The 20,312-nt window shown below is 40.3% G+C and overlaps 2 protein-coding genes across 6 annotated transcripts in view; both read left to right on the top strand.

The window, feature by feature from the left end:
• The first annotated feature begins 1,062 nt into the window (after positions 1-1,062).
• LOC138623396 (charged multivesicular body protein 6-like) lies at positions 1,063-5,238 on the top strand. The gene is made up of 8 exons (XM_069702899.1): positions 1,063-1,282; positions 1,681-1,790; positions 2,093-2,180; positions 2,821-2,907; positions 3,285-3,350; positions 3,611-3,691; positions 4,649-4,715; positions 4,849-5,238. The coding sequence occupies exons 1-8, from the start codon at positions 1,217-1,219 to the stop codon at positions 4,896-4,898; spliced, it is 615 nt and encodes a 204-aa protein (XP_069559000.1). The 5' UTR covers positions 1,063-1,216; the 3' UTR covers positions 4,899-5,238.
• A 1,218-nt stretch (positions 5,239-6,456) lies between these two features.
• The window catches only part of baiap2a (BAR/IMD domain containing adaptor protein 2a), a 50,813-nt gene continuing 36,957 nt past the window's right edge, over positions 6,457-20,312 (top strand). For all 5 annotated transcript variants that reach the window (XM_069702896.1, XM_069702898.1, XM_069702894.1 and 2 more), the window contains exons 1-2: positions 6,457-6,691; positions 19,599-19,674. In XM_069702896.1, the coding sequence (XP_069558997.1) occupies positions 6,620-6,691; positions 19,599-19,674 (148 nt within the window). In that variant the 5' untranslated portion in view covers positions 6,457-6,619. The remainder of the gene's footprint in view (positions 6,692-19,598; positions 19,675-20,312) is intronic.

Below are 20,312 nucleotides of genomic sequence, written 5' to 3'. Positions count from 1 at the left end.
CAGCCAGGATTTCTGCACAATTAAATAAAATTCCTTCAGCAGACCAGTGAAACAAACTAATATTAAGATATTGATCCAATCTGAGTGGACAGTTGTGAATCAAAATCAAACTTTGCAGCTCACAAGGGTTTTTATTAAACCCTGACAGGTAGGATCACCTTGAACCAACTGCTTTCCCCCTTATTCCTCCATATGTTTGGTAAGAATTTGTATTTAGTCTGACCAGTACCGTTATTTAAAGATAGAAAACAAAATGATCTGCTGTTTTGGAATACAATTCTCATCCACAACAACTCTGTACTTTTACTTCATTCATTCTTACGTCTTAACTGTGACTCATTCACAGAAACATGAACTTTATATTAATTATTATTATTAAGTGAAAAGTAGTTATTTTGTAGAATATATATATTTTTTTTTTGGTCTCCAATTGGTAAACTTCATACCTGCAGGCTGACCCGAGGTTGTAGCAAGGAAGTCTACCTTTTGGAGGACCAAATCTGTGTGGAGGGTCTGGAGGTACCAATCAGACACAAAACTGCAGCACACCGTGACACTGGAACTGGTAGTAAAAATACTGCCAATTTGTAAAGTTTAGTTTAGCCTGTTGTGGATAGCAATTTCCCAATGTACATATTTTATATCAATCTTGGAAAAGGGGGGGGGGGGGCAATTTCAGCATTTTTAAACATTGAGGGGCTGTGTCCCCCGCAATATATAGCCTACTCTAATTATGACCCGCGGTCTGTGGCATCCGCATGTCTTTTGTTCCGCTAAAGTGGACACATTCGTGTTGTGATCGCTGTCCAAGGTGCTGAAAAGGATGCAAAACCCAGGCCTGTCGGCAGAGTAAGCTATATATATATATATTGTTTGTTTGTTTGTTTGTTTTTGTCCCTGATAATATATGATGTTGTTATCACGTGTCGCACATCAAAAAATAAAAAAAATAAATAAATAAAATCTAACTATATCAGGGGGCTTGCACTATATGGCTATTATTAGAAAGGCTCCAGTCAGAGCGAAGCTACTTTAACTCGCGAGGCGCTTGCCGTAGGAAAACACAGGGGGGAAAAAAAAAAAAACGCTGGACATGGTGTAGGCAGTTAGCCTGCTAGCCATCTCGGGCTGATTATTATTGCGGGAAACATGTTCAGTAAAAAGTAATCTTTTTGTATGTTGATGAAGGAGGATGCGGCGGGGATGTGGCTAAATAATGGGAAATGTTTTTGGGAGAAAGAGTCGACCTTCTCGTGTTACGGATCAAGACAAAGCCATTTTGGTGAGCGGGCACCAAAATAGCTGTTACTTGAACACTTGGTCTCAGGGCAACATGGATTAATGTCAGCCGATGTGTCTACCAATTGGATTTGACTGTAAATTCTAGTTGGATTGAACTCCTTTGTGTTGGCACGTTGTGAAACATGTGATCATTCAAATCTAGCATTTACAGGCTGCATCATTTTTTTTTTGTTGTTTTTTTTTGCAGAGACTCACCCACGCGGACATTTCTAGTCGGTTGGATTCTATTTATGTCTTTTTTTTTTTTTTTTTCCAGAGCATTATGCGCTGTGTCGTGAAACAGTCCGGCAGATGTATTTATTTGCGATATGCAGACGTTCATGTTAGACTTACATTGTCGGTCAATGAGATACATCTGACGCTGTGCTTATTTCCCAGCAATTAAAGCAGCAGAGAGATAAGCTGAAGCAGTATCAAAAGAGAATCACCTCACAGCTGGAGAAAGAGCGACTTCTGGCCAAACAGCTGCTAAAAGATGGCAAGAAAGAGTAAGCTGACGTTCACACCTGCACTGACATCTGTCACGCTGTAGTCCCATCACCTAAGGAAGCAGGCAGCGGTATGAATGCAAAACCATATATAGCTCTAATGCTGGTTAATCAAAGGGGCAGATAATGACGTTTGTGAAATCTCCTGTGCTGCACAGCCGTCCACAGGATCGATGGCCTCATCCGTAATTGTATCTGTTTACATTCTGCACACAATGTGATAGCACTGTAGATAAAAAAAAAAACGCACCACTTTGCTATGTTGTGTTTTTTGTTTTTTTCCTTTGAATTTGCTATTGCAGAAAAGCGCTGCTGCTCCTTAAGAAAAAACGATATCAGGATCAGCTTCTAGACAAGACTGGAAATCAGCTTTCAAACCTGGAGCGCATGGTACGTTTTTTTTTTTTTTTGGTTCCTTCACAGTAAAATGATCCCTGCAAAGGTTACAGCGGGGTATTATTTTTCAGCTACATTCAACAATGTATCTCGCCTAAGATGGGAGGAAGACATTTTCTTTACGAGGGAACATATTGGGACGAATACCTATATCTCAAATACGTTTTGCCGGAGGTGAATGACACCTTCCCTTTGTAGGTATATGAGATTTACATGTGATGCGTTTGTTTTAAAGAGCACGAGGACGGATTCAGTGTGACTTTAGATATCCCTGTGAAATCGTTTCAGCGCCTCGCACTTGTTTCCAGATCAGTGATTTGTGAATCTCATCCTGTTTTGGTGCTGTTTGCAATACGGAAATAAGATTTTCTGTAGAATTTAATGTAAATCTGAGCTGTAAAAAAAAAAAATAATAATCATTAGTTGCTGTCTTAGGAAAATCAAGTGAGGACCTACAAATTTTAAACGCATTTGTAATGACCCACTGTGCTAAGATGTTGTATGATTAAAATAAGAGCAGCACACTATTTTTGATGAGGTACAAATTTTGTAACTTGTTTTTTTTTTTTTTTTTGATTGTGATGCATCCCACTAATTTGATTTTTTTTTTTCATATGCTAATATTTGTCAACAGGTTCAAGATATTGAGTTCATGCAAATTGAGATGAAAGTCATCGAGGGGCTCAAGGTTGGAAATGATTGTCTGAAGAGTATGCACGAGGTAGATATATGTTTTATATATTTTTGCCTGCCTCTTTATTAGTACTCCCTTAAGCTTTATATATGCGAGTGTGTACTTTAACATTGTCAAAGTTTCCACTTATAAGCGTGCTTTCTTTTAATGTGATCCCTGGGTGAGGATTGAGCAGCACAGAAGGCTCGGTGGCTGGTGTTAGCATAGCTGCTGCACATTGTTTGAAGATTAAAGGCTTAAGAAGAAAAGCCTTGACTACAGTGGTGTGACTGCTGCACATCCTTGGATACAGATTGTATATGTTGCTCAGGAAATTCATAAGCCAACCAGAATGTGCGAAAAGCATTTTATATTCAAAAACGCTTTTCCTTTGTAATGTGGGCTTCCCTCCTCGTTTGTGACAGATCATGTCAATAGAAGATGTGGAGAGAATCTTGGATGAAACCCAGGAATCGATTGAATATCAAAGGGTAAATGTCTGACCGATGTTTGTCAAATACACCTGAACAGAACTACTTTTACTGTAATTATTTATGGGAACTGGTGTTGTGTATTTTCTTCATATACAAATTAAATTGTATACAACTGTCCTTTTGTTTTCAAGAAATATGAACAAAATCAATGTTTATTTAACCAGTAATACTTAATTTCTTCATATTACAATGTTAATGCTTAAATCAGACTTTTTTTCTGAACATTTTTTACATTTTTACATTTTATGCTCCTGCAGCAAATAGATGAAATGTTGGCCGGAGCCTTGACGCAGGAGGATGAGGATGCTGTTTTAGCAGAGCTGGAATCTATCACTCAGGTGGGTGTCAGGCTGCATGTTTAACCTTTTATTAATTCAAAGTATGTTTGCAGAACATGCATACTGTAACACCCTACTTTACATTTAAAGTTACACACCACACTGAGGCCTGAGTGTAACCACAGTCTTCAGCTTTAGGCCGCTTAGTGGTTCCAGTGGAGCAGTGTTGTAGTTAAAGCTGTGATTCAGAGGTGAATCATGAGGGGGTATTATACTAAAGCTGCATGTTGCTTCTACTTTGACCTCGCATTGCGTCTGTCTCTTAAAGAGGGGGAATAATTCTGGCAAAGTTAGAAACATTGTGAAGTAAACCACGGTACAATAATCTAATAACAGGCTGCAAATGAAACAGTTGTGGTTATAAATGTGGTTGATTCATAGTGATTAAAACCTCATCAGATTCTCTCTCTTTGTGGTGTAATTATTATTCTAAATGACACTCAGTGTTGCCTGTCAACTTACATAAATGACTATGTTTCACACTGAACACAGACACTGCTTCTAAGGCTGGGGTTGACCCAATTATACAACAAAACCCCTCCAAAATTGTACCGCAAGGAAAGCACAGTAATTGTTTCTGTATTTGAATTAAACAAAAACAATAAATCAGCTATCAGGACAATCTGACAAGGGAAAAAGCAAAATATGTTCCCAACAAACAGTTAATCAGCAAATATTTTGGATGTAGCATCGAACCAGTCTGAGTTAAATATCCGATTTGTTTCTATATAAGTGACTCCAAATAGAAAATCATGAAATGCCTTGTCAGTGGTACGTCAGTGATAATCCATTTGTCTTCCAACCATTTTCAAATCACTCCTTCAATCCTGCAGCTTGCATCGCCAAAATGGCAATTATTAAGGAACTCAATATGTGTTTTTAGCTTGACAACAACTAAACTAAACATATTTGTGCATCTTTTGCTGGCTGTTTTCACTGTCTCCTCTGCTGAAACAGGGAGACGATGTAGCACTTCCAGAGGTCCCTACTGAGCCAATACCAGAGGTCCCAGAAGCTGAACCAGGTACAGCTTATCCTTTTTTTGTTGTTGTTGTTGTTGTTGTTGTTTATATCACACCACTTCTTACACAAGTGACAGATTTGTATTTGATGGCAGACTGATTATGTTTGTTTTATTTTGATTTTGTGTTTTCTAGAGAGGAGAGAAGCAAAGAACAAGCCAGACAGAGAGATGCTGGCAGCCTAACAGACTGAATTTGTGGTTGATATCCAGTGTTGCACTCCAAATAAATAGAGTAGGATCTCTTTGTTCTGAGTTTTGGTGTGTCAGATTGGGACCTGCGTACTTCAGTGCATCTTCACGCATTTCACAGGATCAGCACTGCCTGTACTCTGGTTAGCCACCCTGCCTGAAGTAACTCCATAAAGTGAAATGTTCTATTTCTCTGTGTCTGATTTGGATTAGAAAAGCAATGTAATAATGTAGCTGTGCTTTTTAAGGCATAACAGAGTAATATAACACATTTTTAGATGTTTTAAAAAAATATTTCAGCTGTTTTACATATTACATTGAGCTGTGAGAACAATATGCTGTGTGGGCTTTTATTTCACAAACGGATTCATCTTTGTCTTTTTTTTTTTTTTGTAATGGTGCTAAAATGAGGAATATTTTAGGTCGGGACATAAGATAATTGTTTTGTGCACACAGTGTGTAAGTTGCTTTCTCCAGAAGGGGGCACTCTGTGCTAGTTTTTTGACATTACAGTACACAAAACAAGTGTCTATTCACATAGCAGCAGTGAAGTGTGTGGGCTCCCTGACAGAACATAGAAAACTCATGTTGCTGATATGTGGGAGATGTTTACACAAGAAAGCAAATAAAGTGTTTACAGTCCTACTCCAATTAGGCATTTAGACACTAATGAGTATGTATGGTGACGCTAACGCAAATTATCCTGTGAGAAAAAACACTACCTACGGTAAAGTCAGAGTATGACTTATTACAGGTTCATGCCTATTCGGCTGGATTGTTTTCATTGTTTCATTTCCTGTTCCACAAAATGTGAATTTGCTCTGAAGACAAAATTACAGGGTGACCCCATAACTTACAACAACAAAGTCCAATCATACTTATTGCTCCATGTAAATAGAAATTCTGGAGCGTATGTGTGTCTTATAGGTTAAATAAAACATTGGTAGTAGTGATGCAAATAATAATAATAATAATAATAAACTTTGTGAAATACACAAACATAAAATGGAAAGAACAATTTAAACATTAGATGTCATTTAAAAAAGAACAAATTTGCCTATATAATGTGAAAATGTTGGTGCTCAATTGGTAAAGAGATATATATAGGGGGCACCAGATTTGCACTTTGACGAGATGGTGCATTCAAATACCGTATGAAATATGGATTTTACTTCTGGTGTGGCGAAAACACGTTCTGTAGTAGATGGGAGGTCTATTCAGCTTTGTAATGATTTGATCACATGTCTGTGACTGTCATTATAATATGACCTCTCTTAACCATACTAGCGATCATTGATACCCGTTATAAACTGTGGGATACATATTTAGCCAGTTACTCTACATGTCTATATCCCCTCCCCCCCCTTCCACCCACAACTGTTACACCCTTTGGCTTTTTATCAGTAAATTATATTTTATAAGTATTCAACCATTGCGAAATGTCACAGCATCCCTGTAATTGTTCTACTGAATATTTCTGGACATATCTCAGCGCGTCAGTGATTGAGAATAAGACGGAGCTCTCCGGTATTCCGTGAAGGCAGCAGCGGACTGTCAGCTGTGGGGAGGGAAGGTGTGTTTAGTTAGAGGGCTTCAGGAGCACTGTGCCTCTCACACGGGCGCCTTCCTCGCCTTTTCTTAGATCAAACTCGTGCAATTTACCTGTTTCCACCCCATTTTACGCGGATACACGTTTCAAGGAAAAAAAACCGTTTATGGTCCTGGCTGAAGATTTCACCATGTCTCGCACCGACGAGGTTCACCGCGTGACGGAAAATGTCTATAAGGTAAGGTTCAACTAATTAATAAAGTTTGGAGATATATATGATGATTTTATTTCTGCTGCCAGACACTCTACGTAATTCTACAATCAATCGGAATGGTTTATTCGTTGGTCAAGATGCATTCAAAGCCTGTGTTTTTGTTCGATAATCTCTTTAGGCAGAGACGCAGACGCTCAGTTAGTAGATTTTATTTTTTATTTATTTTTTGATCAGTTGCTAGTTAACCACAATGCGTTGTCTCCCACCTCCACAATCTTTTCGCGAAACCGGGTTTGAGAGGGTAATTTTCAGCCAAAATTGCTCCCGTTCATGTAAAATCAAAGTCACTGACTCCGTCTATTCCTCCGTGTAGGCTTGCATTAGTCCACCTACAGAGCTGATAGTAGTGTAAGGCTATTTGCTAGGACACCAGTGGATTTCTATAGTCCGGTTTGCTGAATTATACTGCATTCCTGAGGTCAGTGTTTGACTGGCAGAGAAAATTGAGTTTCTCTGTTGCAACAAGTAAACATTTGCCCAGAAGGGACTTCAAACCTGTTCTTCATAAAAACCTGTAAACTTCCCACTCAATTGCGAAACCTTAATTATAAAATGAAAGATTCTCTCTCTTTTTTTTTTTTAAATGAATAAAAGAGATCTCTGCATCATTTTTTTTTCTTATTTCTATTAGTTGAAAAATTGTGGGAAAATATATTGACTTCATTACAAATGCAAATTATTTGGACCAACCAACAGTCCAAAACCCAAATGTGTTCAATTTGCAGTGATATAAAATGAAGAGTAGTAGTTCTCATTTACAACTATCAATGTCATTGTTGATTGATTGATTGATAAAAGTAGTTGATGAATAACTTTACTTGTATCTTCTTGTTTTAGCACTAGTTACTATACGTTCATAAACACCCACTGCAGGCTTTGTTTGATTATCTTTGAAATGTTTCAGAGCTGCAGCCACTGAAGGAATGTTAACAAAACTGAATGTTATAAGGGGTCCTCACCTGTGATCATCTCAGGTTTCCATTAGAACTCAGTGCTACTTGAGGTGGTCTGTTTCAGTACATCTATTAACACATACTATCCCTTGAGTGATTCTTTACTTCTTTCCCCATGCCCTCAGCCAACAGTAGTCCTCCAAACATAAAACCTTGAATGAGTAGAGGGGAGCTCTCTTTCTTGTATAGGGAACTACTCAGAAAGGAGGTCAGATGAGCAGACTTGCTGGTTCTTTGGGAGCCAACCAGTGAAGCAAATGTTACTTTTTCTGCCCTGAATTGGTCACAGAGCCTAAAGTGTGTCATTGTGAATTTGGTGCAATGCTCCCTGGGGATTTGTCCAAGTGTTTACACCTTCAAACGTGGGTTAATCAACATAAGCACATTGTAGGTGTCTGAATCCCGAACCCTTGGGGAGAACAGGTCCCTCTGCAGACGGTGTTGGACATTCAAGTGCAAGCCCAGCAGTGAGGCTCGGTCTCTGGGGTGAAGAGACCCTGTCAGAGCTCTGACAGCCAGGAACACTGATGGGCAGCGGAGTGGAGCGACAGAGTCCCTCTTCCACACCGGGGATCTGACCCAGTGGCAAAAGTTAGGAGGTCAGAGACCATGTTATATATAGTGGCTGCTTGTTTGCCACTCGTCATGCTTTCTTCTCGAGCCTAGAGCGTAAAAGCAAGTTTCTTGGTGTGCTTTAATATTTAAAGAGAAAGGTTCAGTTCAGTCATTAAAAGCATCAGTCTTTAACAGTACACTGCATGTTGTTTATACCAGAGCAGCAATGATTAATTGATTAGTCGGTCAGCAAACTATTTTTTCCTGTCCCTGAATTTTTGAAGGCCTTTTTTTTTGGAACAAAAAAATGTAAGTATTTGCTGAGTTTTTGTCACGGAAGATAGTTACAAAAATATATATCTTTGAATGTTGAACTGTTGGTTCACTGTTTTTATGACACGGTACTAATCAGTACTGAAAATACTAATAATAAAACCATGCTTTTTTTTAAATGACAGTGTTTTATGATAGGGATAGGTGGCAATCTCCTTGTTATGGTTACTAAAACCTGTGGTATTAGTTTAGATGTATAATGACACATTGTCTGAGGTTGAAATGCAGACTGTCAACTATAATTTCATTGGATGCTCAGTCTAAGGGAACAGTGAAGTTGCAGTTCTTGTTATGAGCCCAAGTCTAAAAGTAAACATCAACGTATCACTGAGTAAGACTCGGTTATTGATCCCTCAAGTTGTCTTTACAGATCATTGCCCGTTTCATTGCTAATTGTTTGACCTGATGGATCGTGCAGAAACGTACGCACACCTCTGTGTGTTGGAAACAATCCAGCAGCCAGTTGTGGTGCGGAAAAATAATTACTTTAACTTCCACGACCCTGTCTGGCCGCCGTAACCCTGCCCATATCTCTACTCCATACACATTTGAATGCCTCTCTAGATGGTAATTGTGTTTGTCTGTTTTGTATGCAAGCTAACGTCTCCTGAGGAAGAGGAGATGTAAAAACATACGGCGTCTGTAAAGTCGCTGCAGCCAGCAGCTGGGCAGATACTGAGTAATCGCAAGGGAGAAGTGGGGGGTAACTGAGCTGCTGTGACTCATGTTAGTCCAGTTGAGTGTGTGTGTGTTTAACAAGGCTGGAACAGTAGGCACAGTGAGGGCGAGACTGGAGAGTCCGATTCTCACTGCGAGCGTTATTCCTTTGGTAAAGGCCAGAGGCACTCCTTAGTTTTCTGAGATGACTTTATCTTAATCAACATGGGAGTCAACCTTGTAAACCCAGCAATCCCTGTGTGAGCCTTCATGACTCACTTCAATTCTCCTCCCTCACATAGACAGGCAGTTCCTGACGTGGCGATTGGTATCCAGTCATGCCCGTGCTGACATGGTGAGACAGATACTTTTAAGACTGACACCCAGCATGTTTGTATGTCGGCGACGCTGTCATCGCCACCAGCTGGCTGTGTCACTGGCTGTCTGAGAAAGGTGCTCCTTCAGGTCAAGCCTCTTAGCATGCCAATGGATGAAGTCTGAGAGCTGACCCGGTTAAGATAGGAGGGACAGGTTGAGGTGAACAAACGGATTAATCAAACTAGATGCTTTGGAAGAATTGGGCTGGATGTAAAGTCAGTCAATAATAAAACCTCTAAATCGCTTCTATCGTACACGTTTATCCCACAGGTAAACGATGTGGAAGGTTAAGTAGAGGCAAAACGGCTAAACACACCCTCTAGAACTGTGTGGTTTTTACTTGTATTTATTCGGAGGAAGTTTGTTGTGCTCTGTCCCCGACGCATGCGATACAGGTTTTTGAACACACCCTGGCAGGTAAGGGAAGAGAAGGGTGTGGCTCATCTCCTCCTGCCCTCGGGACAGTGCTCATTTTCCCATGCAAAACCACTCCCTGATTGTCAACACAGCCAGGAAAACGGCACATACCATTTTCTCAAATGGCCGTTACGAATAAAGGGAAATAGTTGTTTGATGTTAACTGGATCAAGTGTGAATTGCGCGCATACGGTCAGATCCTCATTGTGGTTATGAGTCTGATGCTGCTGCAAAACGGCGCTTGATTAAAAAACCTTCATCTGAAATGAAATGTTCCTGCCTAAAAGACATCTTGTTATATAATGGGTTTCTCTCTCGGTTGCAATATTGTCGTGACATTCACTACACTGAAATGAGTGATATTCTGATGATGATAAGAGAACTACAATTTCACCACAATCTCATGTGGGAGATCTGAACAGGTGGTCTCTTAGCAACAACGTGCCATTATTCTTATGTGTTTCTGTCATATCATTGTGCTAAAAGACTTGCATTTGGTGAAGGGCTAGAGAAGGCGAGTGAGAGGGAGGGAAAGCGATGGTGAGGGAGGTTAAATGGTAGGGTTTTTGTGACTATGCATCTGTCTGTTTCAGAAAGAGATTAAAAGGAGATGTTCAGCCTCAGAAAGGATCCACATAAACCAGCCTTGCCTGCTGTATGCACTGTGTAGTGCTGTGTGTGTGTGTGTGTGTGTGTGTGTGTGTGTGTGTGTGTGTGTGTGTGTGTGTGTGTGTGTGTGTGTGTGTGTGTGTGTGTGTGTGTGTGTGTGGTCCCTATGGTCTTGCATTATGAAGTTGTCAGGAGTCACTTGAATAAGGACACCATCCATTACTTTTAGTTACGTGTTTTTATCTAGCGGTATATCACAACAGGCACCATTTGTCTTTTACAATGTGATTTAAAAGAGTTTAAAATGACATCAGCTCCCGAACATCTGCCTCCTGAATATAGTGTTTCAACAAGTTTATGCCTGCTGGTGCCTGGGGCCTCGCAAAGATTGCATTATGCGCTGCAGGAGATATCATAACATTCATTGCCTGTAGAACAGCAGATTTGTTCCCCATGCCTTTGACTGCGATGCAGAGAGAGGACTATTGCTCCACACACCCACCTTCTCTGCACGTCTGGGGGCGGATGGTTTAGAGACATTCTCTCTTTTCTTTTACTCATCATTGCTTTTTTTCAAGGACAGAGACAGAAGATGCTCATTGCTAAATTCAAGGCTACACTGTATTGACTGCAAAGAAGCTTCATATAGCTGTCACTGACAGATACGATTGACAGAAGTCACCTTGTTAATACTGCTATTGTCCAAACTGTTGGTTACATGTCACAAAAACAGCATACATGAGGGTATTCTTTGCTTTGTAACAACCATTAAAACACTTTTTTTGTGGAGGTGGAAGAGAGCAGATGAAGAAAGGGGAAAAATAGATGGAGACATTCCACATCCTTGTTGAAATAGTCTCTAATTACTGTGGAGGGTGAAGCTGTAATTACACACACTGAAAGGGACGCAGAGACAGAACATTTCAGTTTACTGTGGCAGTGGACAATGGCCTTACATTTATGGGTCATGGGCTACGGTTAACATGCCTGTGGCTACTGTTACTGTATGTGTCTGTGGCAGATGCTGCTACTTTCAGTAGCATTGGCCACACTACACCCACTAGGCTAGCTAAGCTGGCAACCACAGTGCTCCTCTGAGCGCAGACCAGTCATGCCTTTGTACAGAAAGTACAGAAAGCATGTTTGAATGCTCATTTTGGCGAGGATATTTCCATGGAGCCGAACTTTGCAAACTTCGGGATGAAAAGTGACATGCAGCAGATTCGCTGCACTCTGTACTTTGATTTTAAGTGATGTTACCGCTTGTGACGTCTCTTTTTTTTTTTTTTTTTTATCTGAAAAAGCTTACAGAGATGCGTAAGCATGCAATTAAAGGTAGACGGTGAAACACAGTGCCACCTCCATGTTTCTCTTAAATTGATTGAGCACTTCGTTAAAACGACTGGCACTGTGACGCTTAAGTAGGAGACATAAATGCATTTTGAGTTTATGTTTGTCTAAGTGTGAGATGCATGTTTTCTGTCCATTTTGGGCTGTGGAGAAACGTGAACGTTGCTAGGAAGCGGTCAGCAGTGGGACCGGCACTCGGTACAATCCATAATGTTTAATGTGCAAACCATTTCTGGAAGCTTTAAAGCTGCCATGCAAAAGGCAAATTTGCTGATATCCTCTGTATCCAACCAGTCAACTAACGGTTTACAGTTAGAATGATATTTAGAAATATTTCAGAGAAATGCATTTCTCTGCTCCACAAAAAGAGATGGATCTTTTTTTACTGGTCAAAGAAATACAGCTTAGAAATAAGTCTGGGTCTTGGTTGCTGTGGCAACCGGTGTCTGTATTGGGTTAGCTGAGTGGCTGATGCCGAGGTGAGCTGGGGGGGGGGTCACGCTGGCTGCAGATGACAGAAAAGCAAACAAACACGGTAAATAGTTGGTCTCTAGTGAGCAAATTATTTGTTGTTGCAGTGGCAGTCAGAGCCACTGCAGTTTAAAGGTGGGGGAAAGGACAAAGAACCTGTTTGAGAGGTAACTTGTTTTTTTCCTCCTCAGACTGAGACCTCTCGGTGGCCGAACGCAGTCATCACATCTCGTGTTTCGTCAAGTTGTAATTGAATCTGCCAAATCGTGCCTTTTTTTTTGGCACTTGTCATTTCATTAGCAAAAGCAAAATGGCCAAAAATGTGTCTGTTGGTGACTAACAAATACCAGAGGCACCTCCAACACAACAAATCATTTTGCTTCCACGTAGCCTGGTATGCCAATGTTGCCGACCTCCAGAAGTTTACAGATACGGCACTCATGAACAGCTGATTATGTAACCTTTGCATTGCATGTTAGTTGAAGATTATTTCAAGTGATAACAAGTCCCTAAGAGTAATGTGTCCGTAAGGTTTGCATGACAGAAAAGACGGAGCACAAAGCGTGTGGACACATTCTAGTAAGAGTTGATTTAAGATGTATGAGGATGGAGATACATCCTTTTGCAACAGCTGAGTTTCCTCGGTTAAGCTAGATAGGTTAGGTTAGGTAGTTACTTTATTAATCCCCAAGGGGAATTTCTTTTTGCTACAGCAGCATACAGGAAGCAATAAGATAATAATAGAATAATGGAAAGCAATAAAATAGCAGTAACAAATATAAAATGCACATTATATACAGTATATACAGTACAGTATATATCTATATATATTATATACAAACAAATAGATAGATAGATAGATAGATAGATAGATAGATAGATAGATAGATAGATAGATAGATAGATAGATAGATAGATAGATAGATAGATAGATAGATAGATAGATAGATAGATAGATAGATAGATAGATAGATAGATAGATAGATTCTTCCTTTATTAATCCCACAAGGGGAAGTTTTTTTTACTAACATAGTTCGCCTCTAAAAACATGAGCTTTGGACTCAGAGTCGTGATTAAATAGCTTACATGAGACTAGTCTTTCTGCTGTTTATGTTTCACATTGGATAAAAATGTGTTTGACAAAAGCTGCAGAAAAGACAATTACTTGATACAAAATTCTGATTATTTCAGAGATCTGATTTTTAACATGGTGTCTTATTGGATCTGGCTATGAATAACCTTATTGTTAGCTGTAATAAAAATGCATTATTATTGCGAGACTGGATGCTTGATAAACAGATGTCGCGTCTCCATCCTCCACCCACTGCAGCCCAGAGAAATAATTCTCAGTTTCTAATTCTAGCCAGAGATACAAAACTTTTGCCATTTATCCCTGCCAAAAATTATAATCATTCCTTTAGGCATTGCACATTATGTTGTCAAATACATTACTAAGCTTTAAAAAAAAAAAAAAAAAAAAAACGTGTTTGCAAGAGTGCTTGCAGGACATAGCAACATCATTATCTGTAACATAACGGCAAGTCCTGAAACTGTCAGTATGTTCTGCATCAACAATCCAAAAATTGCTCAGCAGTTTTTGAAGTTATAGGAAGAATGTCTTTTGTCTGTTTAATATGGATGCCTGTCTGTGTTTGACATGACTGATGTACAACAATATACTCTGTACACTTCCATAACAAAAGAACACACAAGCTGTTCTCGAAGTGTACAACATCTTCCTGCTCACGATTTTGAAAAGTTTACTCCCTTCAACAGAACTTGGAAAGGACACAAAAAAAAAAAATCACATGGTATTCTCAGATTTGATGTTCGCCTTGGCTTCCACTGAAAGCACATGCTGTGCCTACCTCAGTATTAGTAAGACTTTAGGTATGCGAGAAGGACAAACTGCTTCACGGCATCCACTCTAACTGTATACCTAGACTTTGCTCTGAAATAAGCACGTGCCTGTTTGTGTGATTTTTTTTCTTCTGCATGGATGTGTGCACTTTTGAAACTTGTCTAACTTGACTTTTAGCTGTATTGCAGCAAGAAGTTGGCTTTGTTCCCTTCACTTGTACAATAGCTCTGCAGTGATTCTTAAGACTTCTTGTACTCCACATCCCCTGCTGTTGTGGGGTCTCCTTGATAACTGAAGAAAATGCCACTGTACTGCAGGAAGATAATGTCAATCTGTAAATCTTGGATTGTCCGATTTGACTAGAACTATTTTACCATTCCTCACGAGGAAATGTTGGAGGTCAAAACAGTGACTTGTGTCTATTTTTGATCGAGAAGTTATATTGGTATTCTTCAGGTGAAATGTGATCAGATTTGGAATGCAACCTCTCAAAAGTGGATGGCACCTTTCCAATGTAAACAAGTCTGGCATCGACAGTTATGACAGCAAGAGGAAACGATCCACGATCAGCTGTGACCAGCCTCGGTACTAAATTGACTCACTTGGGAGAAAAACCACAGAACGAGAGCGATAAACGAGTGAAAGGTTTTGCCCCACACTGACCTTTGACAAAATGGTCAGATATACTGCCACATATTGCCTGCTTCTTCAGTCCACTAAAAGTTGAAAAAGGTTTAAGTTAATCATACTTAATTTGCAGTGCCGGTAATGCATTTCAGATACTGTGCATAACATCCATGATCAGAGTTTTTTTTCTCTCTCTCTTTGTCCTTTAATTCCTACTTTTTGCTTGATCAAAAACCTATTATATATATATATATATGTATGTATGTATGTATGTATACGTATGTGTGTATGTATGTATGTATGTTTGAGATTTGATTTCCTTTAAGACCCTTCACCTCTTACTCTTGTCCGCATAAAGTCAGCTGTAGAGTCTGCTGCAGAACTCCAAACCACTGTTAATCTAATTGCAAAGTCATGCAGCAGTTGGTTCATGCACTGTTCAGACTTGTTCAGACAATTAGATTTTCTCCAATCTTAGATTTGAGCACAATATCCACATTGTTATTTGCAATTCTTGTGTGCAGGTCAGATTTTTGCGTGAAAGCATTGTTACCCTGAATGTGCATTGATTCCTGCGGTAATGTAGAAGACATGCATACCTAAACAAATTGCACTAAAGTTTGTTTTGACCCAGGGACTTTGGAATCGACTAACTTTGCACAGTGTGGTAGATTGAGAGCAATGCATTTGCATTGATATGCATACTCATAGTGCCCGAGGCCAAACACGGTTGCATTGATTTTGGCTTAATTTAATTGCAGTTCATTTCTTGGGCACACATTTGCGTTTTGCAAAGCTAATTTTAAAACTGTTAACTGGGCAAAAAATAGAAAAGGTTTTACTCGGCTCGTGGGCTGAATTGCAGCGTTTCTTTTCAGTAAAGGTTAAACAAATAATGCTGCTAGTTATATCTGTTAGCATAACATTATAATGTTAGAACATAGTGCAGTTCTTTCTTAAAGTACAGAGATGATTTAATCTGTTTGTTACATATTGCTTAAGCTTCAATGGAGCCACTTGGGAAACACTGGGTTTCCCCAAAGAGGCTGCTTAACCGAAGTGGTGTCCTGACCTGTCCAGTCTTGTTCCTCTGCTCCTTATCAGTTGGTGGGGTCAGCCAGACATGAGATTACACTGCTGGCAACTCTTTGCTTTTAACACAATGATTTGCTTAGGTCTCAGTTAAACGGAGCCATCCTAAACTCGCTAGGTTTATGGTTGCCATAAGTCAATCCGCACATTATCCATTTTTTTTTTTTTTTTTACATTCCTCCCTGATTACATCATAAGGTTTGGCTGCCTCTGTTGGCTTTCACCACGACAGGTTGTTACAGTCCTAAAAAAAAAAATACAGTTATTGGCGTCTTCGGTGTTCATCTGATCCTGGGCATATTCAGGCCTGTGACGAATTGATGTGTGGAAGAGGAAGCAAGGAGGGAGGGGAGGGAGAGGAGGAACAGATGATGGCATCCTGGCTCCTGATTGCGTGTGATTCCCCCTGGTTCTAATCAGCTGGTGTTACTTTCAAATTGCCCCCTTTGCATGTCATTATGATGTTTGTGTGCGAGTGTGTGACGGAGGGGAACAGAATTAGCAGAGATGGATGCATATCCTATAATTTGAATTTGCCGTCTACTTTAGATACACTGACCTTGTTTCAATTGTTACTTCCACACTGAGACGAAATTTGGTTCGATTGGTTCGGGCGGAGAGAGAGAAATCATTTTAATGCTCTTAATAATGTTTCCCCTTATCTGCTTCCTTTATGCTTGTGCTCCAGTGTATTCTTCCTGTCTCACCTCGTGGCACAAATGGGTGTTGCATAGATTTGATTCATTTTGCAGGGGGACATTTCTCTGCCCTCCTTTAATTGTCCGCTTTAATTTTTGCCCCGGGTGCTGACAATGAATTCCTTCAGTCTTCATGTAGGCAGGGATGAAATGGACACACTCACCCTTTCTAGAGTGGAGAAGATTACTCTCCAGTGATATATTTCTTATTTTATTATTTTTTTAATTGAAGGATAATACAGAGACTGTTTTTATCGGGAGGGATACACGGTCCATTTTGTAATCCTTAGAAGTTTTTATCCTCTTAGTTTTCTACTTAATCACATGCTTGATCTCTCAATCTCTCCTTCCATTCCTATTTCTCTCTCTCTCTCTCTTCATGTCACGCAACCTTAAGTGTCTCCTGGCCCCATTTCCCAATTAGCTGCCACAATTAGGGTAACAATGTAGTACAAGAGAACTGGGATGACAAATTTAGCAACAATGGGAAGAGAAGACGACAGAAACTACGTCATTTCTTTTTTTTTTCTCTCTCTCTCTCTGACTTTTAACTGCATGCCATTCAAATCCACTGTAATTCACTGCGTGCCTCTTATATGATTGAATAATCATGTAATACTGTATGTGTAGTTGTTCCACAGATGCATGCAACTCTATATATTTTGTGTGTGTGTGTGTGTGTGTGTGTGTGTGTGTGTGTGTGTGTGTGTGTGTGTGTGTGTGTGTGTGTGTGTGTGTGTGTGTGTGTGTGTGTGTGTGTGTGCCTTTCTGTCAAGAAAGGCAACTCGGCTTGTGGCAGCTACCTTTGGCCTCTTCAGTGGGAGAGTGTGCTGTAATGATGCTGCACTCAGCTTTGCTTTTTTTATGTAATCCTCCCACCAGCTTGAAACACCACCACTCTTTATTATGAACCCTTGCATTAATGTTGGTGTGCGCACATGAACGAACACACACACACACACACACACACACACACACATACACACACACACACACACACACACACACACACACACACACACACACACGCACACACACACACACACACACACACACACACACACACACACACACACACACACACACACACACACACACACACATGAATATGTGCGAGTTTTGTGATGCACACATTCATGTGACCATATCTTCATCAATGAGATGCACTTTACATCAGAGTCAGACAGAGCGGAGATTCATTTAGGAATAAACATTTCCTCCGCGAGGTCCTGGGGGGATGTCTTTTATCTTCCCAGAGGCAACGAGAGCGGGGAACCCTTTTATGATTGCTGTGTGTACTTGAGAGGGGATTCTCCCCCAATTACTTTCATATCCTCTCCGTGTATTAGACATACGGACTCAGGTGGTGAATAAAGGCAGTCGGTTTGATTATCAGACTATTGAATAGGCAGATATCATCACACATCTGCTCCAAACATATGGGCCTACTCAACCTAATAAAAGTTCAAATAAAAAATAAAAGTTTCAGCATCCTTGGAATGATATAGATGATTTATTTTTTTTACTGCACATTTGTGTGAAGAAAAGAACCACTCTAATCAAAAGCTGATACAATAGGTCAAGCTGCATATTTTCATTTTTTTTTTTTTTTTTTTTTTCATTTTTCCCCTATTTTTGTAATTCAGTCCAGTTTTAGTTGTACCAGCTTTTGATGCAAGCTCAGTCACGGAGCGGTGTAGTAAGATGGTTACTGTTGGTAATGAAAGTATCAGTGTTTTTTGTCTGACTCATCGGTATTTCTACTGTAGGTGGGCTGTGCTGCACTCAATCCACTTGAACTATAGCTCCTGACACCACAGCAAGCACGCATGCAGATATACTGTGCAGTCCTATCCCACTCCTGGCTCTCATTAAAAACAAAAGACAGACAGCAAGATGAAGGGAAAGGCAAAAATGCTGAAGTCTGACTGAGGATAAGAGGCACATGATTTTTGGGATGAGCTGGTGGAATTGTGTTCAGGTTGACATTGGTGGCACCTTGCCATATTATCTTGTCACATTGTGGATTCAGGCTATAAAAGTGGATTATAAAATGTTCTCCTGCAGTATTGATGGTCTGTGTATAGGACTGCTGCTGCAGCAGTGTTGTGGTTGTCTCTCTGTCCCCTGGCTGTTCCTGACTATCTGACTGGGGACCAGCTAATTGGAGTAAGCCCTGGAGGAGCACAGGAGGAAGGGGAGGAGAGGTAGAAAAGAAGCAGAGGAAACTATGGTGGTGAGAAATGTCAGGCACCATGCAATCTCAGCATTTAGACTGACTCAACTTGTAGCATTTAAATGATGTCTACAGTAGCATAATGTACTGCTCTTGCAATAACAAAAATATCAAGCTTTGCTTCTTGTTATAATGAAAATGGGATTGTAGTTGTGTAAGACACTCGCATCCTATAAAGAATGCACCCCTGTTTGATATGCTGTTGGTCCAAAATGGCTCTGACTTGTCGAGGGTTTAACTCTACAAGCCGCCCTGTGGGGTTTGGCTTCAAGACACAGCACATACTTGAAGTCCTGTGAGTTGTGAGGATCACACTCTCTCCTGTATGTGCACAAGGTTTCTGTTGATGGCTGTTTACTCTGTTTGAGACAGATTTTGTGCACCTTAAGGAGGTGTGTATTTGTCAGAAAGACAAATCTATTACCGTGTTCTATTACTATCTATTGCTTCTGTATGCTGCTGTAGCGGAAAAAAATTCCCCTCGGGGATTAATAAAGTAACTACCTAACCTAACCTACCGAACCTAAGATGGAGAATAAAAAGAGCAAGGTGTGTGGGTCCTTGCTGCTCCTGACCCCGCTGTAATGATAAATGAAACCTCCACCTCCCATCTAACTCTTGTTTTCTCTTTCAGACCATCATGGAGCAGTTCAACCCCTGCTTACGGAACTTTGTTGCCATGGGGAAGAACTATGAGAAGGCCCTCGCCAGTAAGTCCTTCTTTTTCTCATGTATTTTTTTTTTCTTGCTCCCTGTTTCGCTGCAGGTTTAGGCACTCAGCCAAGCAAAGACTCTGCTGTTTTCTTTCTTTCTCCATATGTATATATATCTATCCACCTATCCTTTTTTTTTTTTTTTTGGTCTCAAGAAGTTAGGACAATATTTATCCTCATGCCAAATGGGCAGGCCTTATCATATGGAGCACAGCTTCTGTATAGTGTAATGGAGGTGTATTCGGAGAAACACAAAGGACTGATCTGATGCAGAAGTGAGGACAGCTCGCTGTCAGCAGTCAGGACCCCAAAGGAAAACCTGTGGATATATGTTTGTTTCACCCTAAATACAACAATGCACCATGCGTTTACAGATCTTTCATTTGCCCTCACACTTTGAAACAATGTCCCAAAACTTTCCCCCAGAGGTGCACCTTACCCTTAACACCTCAACCCCCCCCACCCCACCCCCCACCCCTTAGTCCAACTAATCACTCCATTAGTGGGGTTTCTCCTCCCAAGCCCGCATTCTTTTCCCCCCTGACAAGCACAACAACTAATCCCGGCATCGGTGGAGGTAGGAGACAGACTGGTAGGGGCTCACTGAGCCATTAAAGACCCACTTTGCTGGATTG

Source organism: Brachyistius frenatus, unplaced genomic scaffold (assembly GCF_029030835.1).
Source record: "Brachyistius frenatus isolate BFR_SWC_R1_liver_20210118 unplaced genomic scaffold, ASM2903083v1 Contig_43, whole genome shotgun sequence".
Taxonomy (NCBI): Eukaryota; Metazoa; Chordata; class Actinopteri; family Embiotocidae; genus Brachyistius; species Brachyistius frenatus.
Note: the sequence above shows the minus strand (reverse complement) of the source record. Positions and strands in the feature narration are given on the sequence as shown.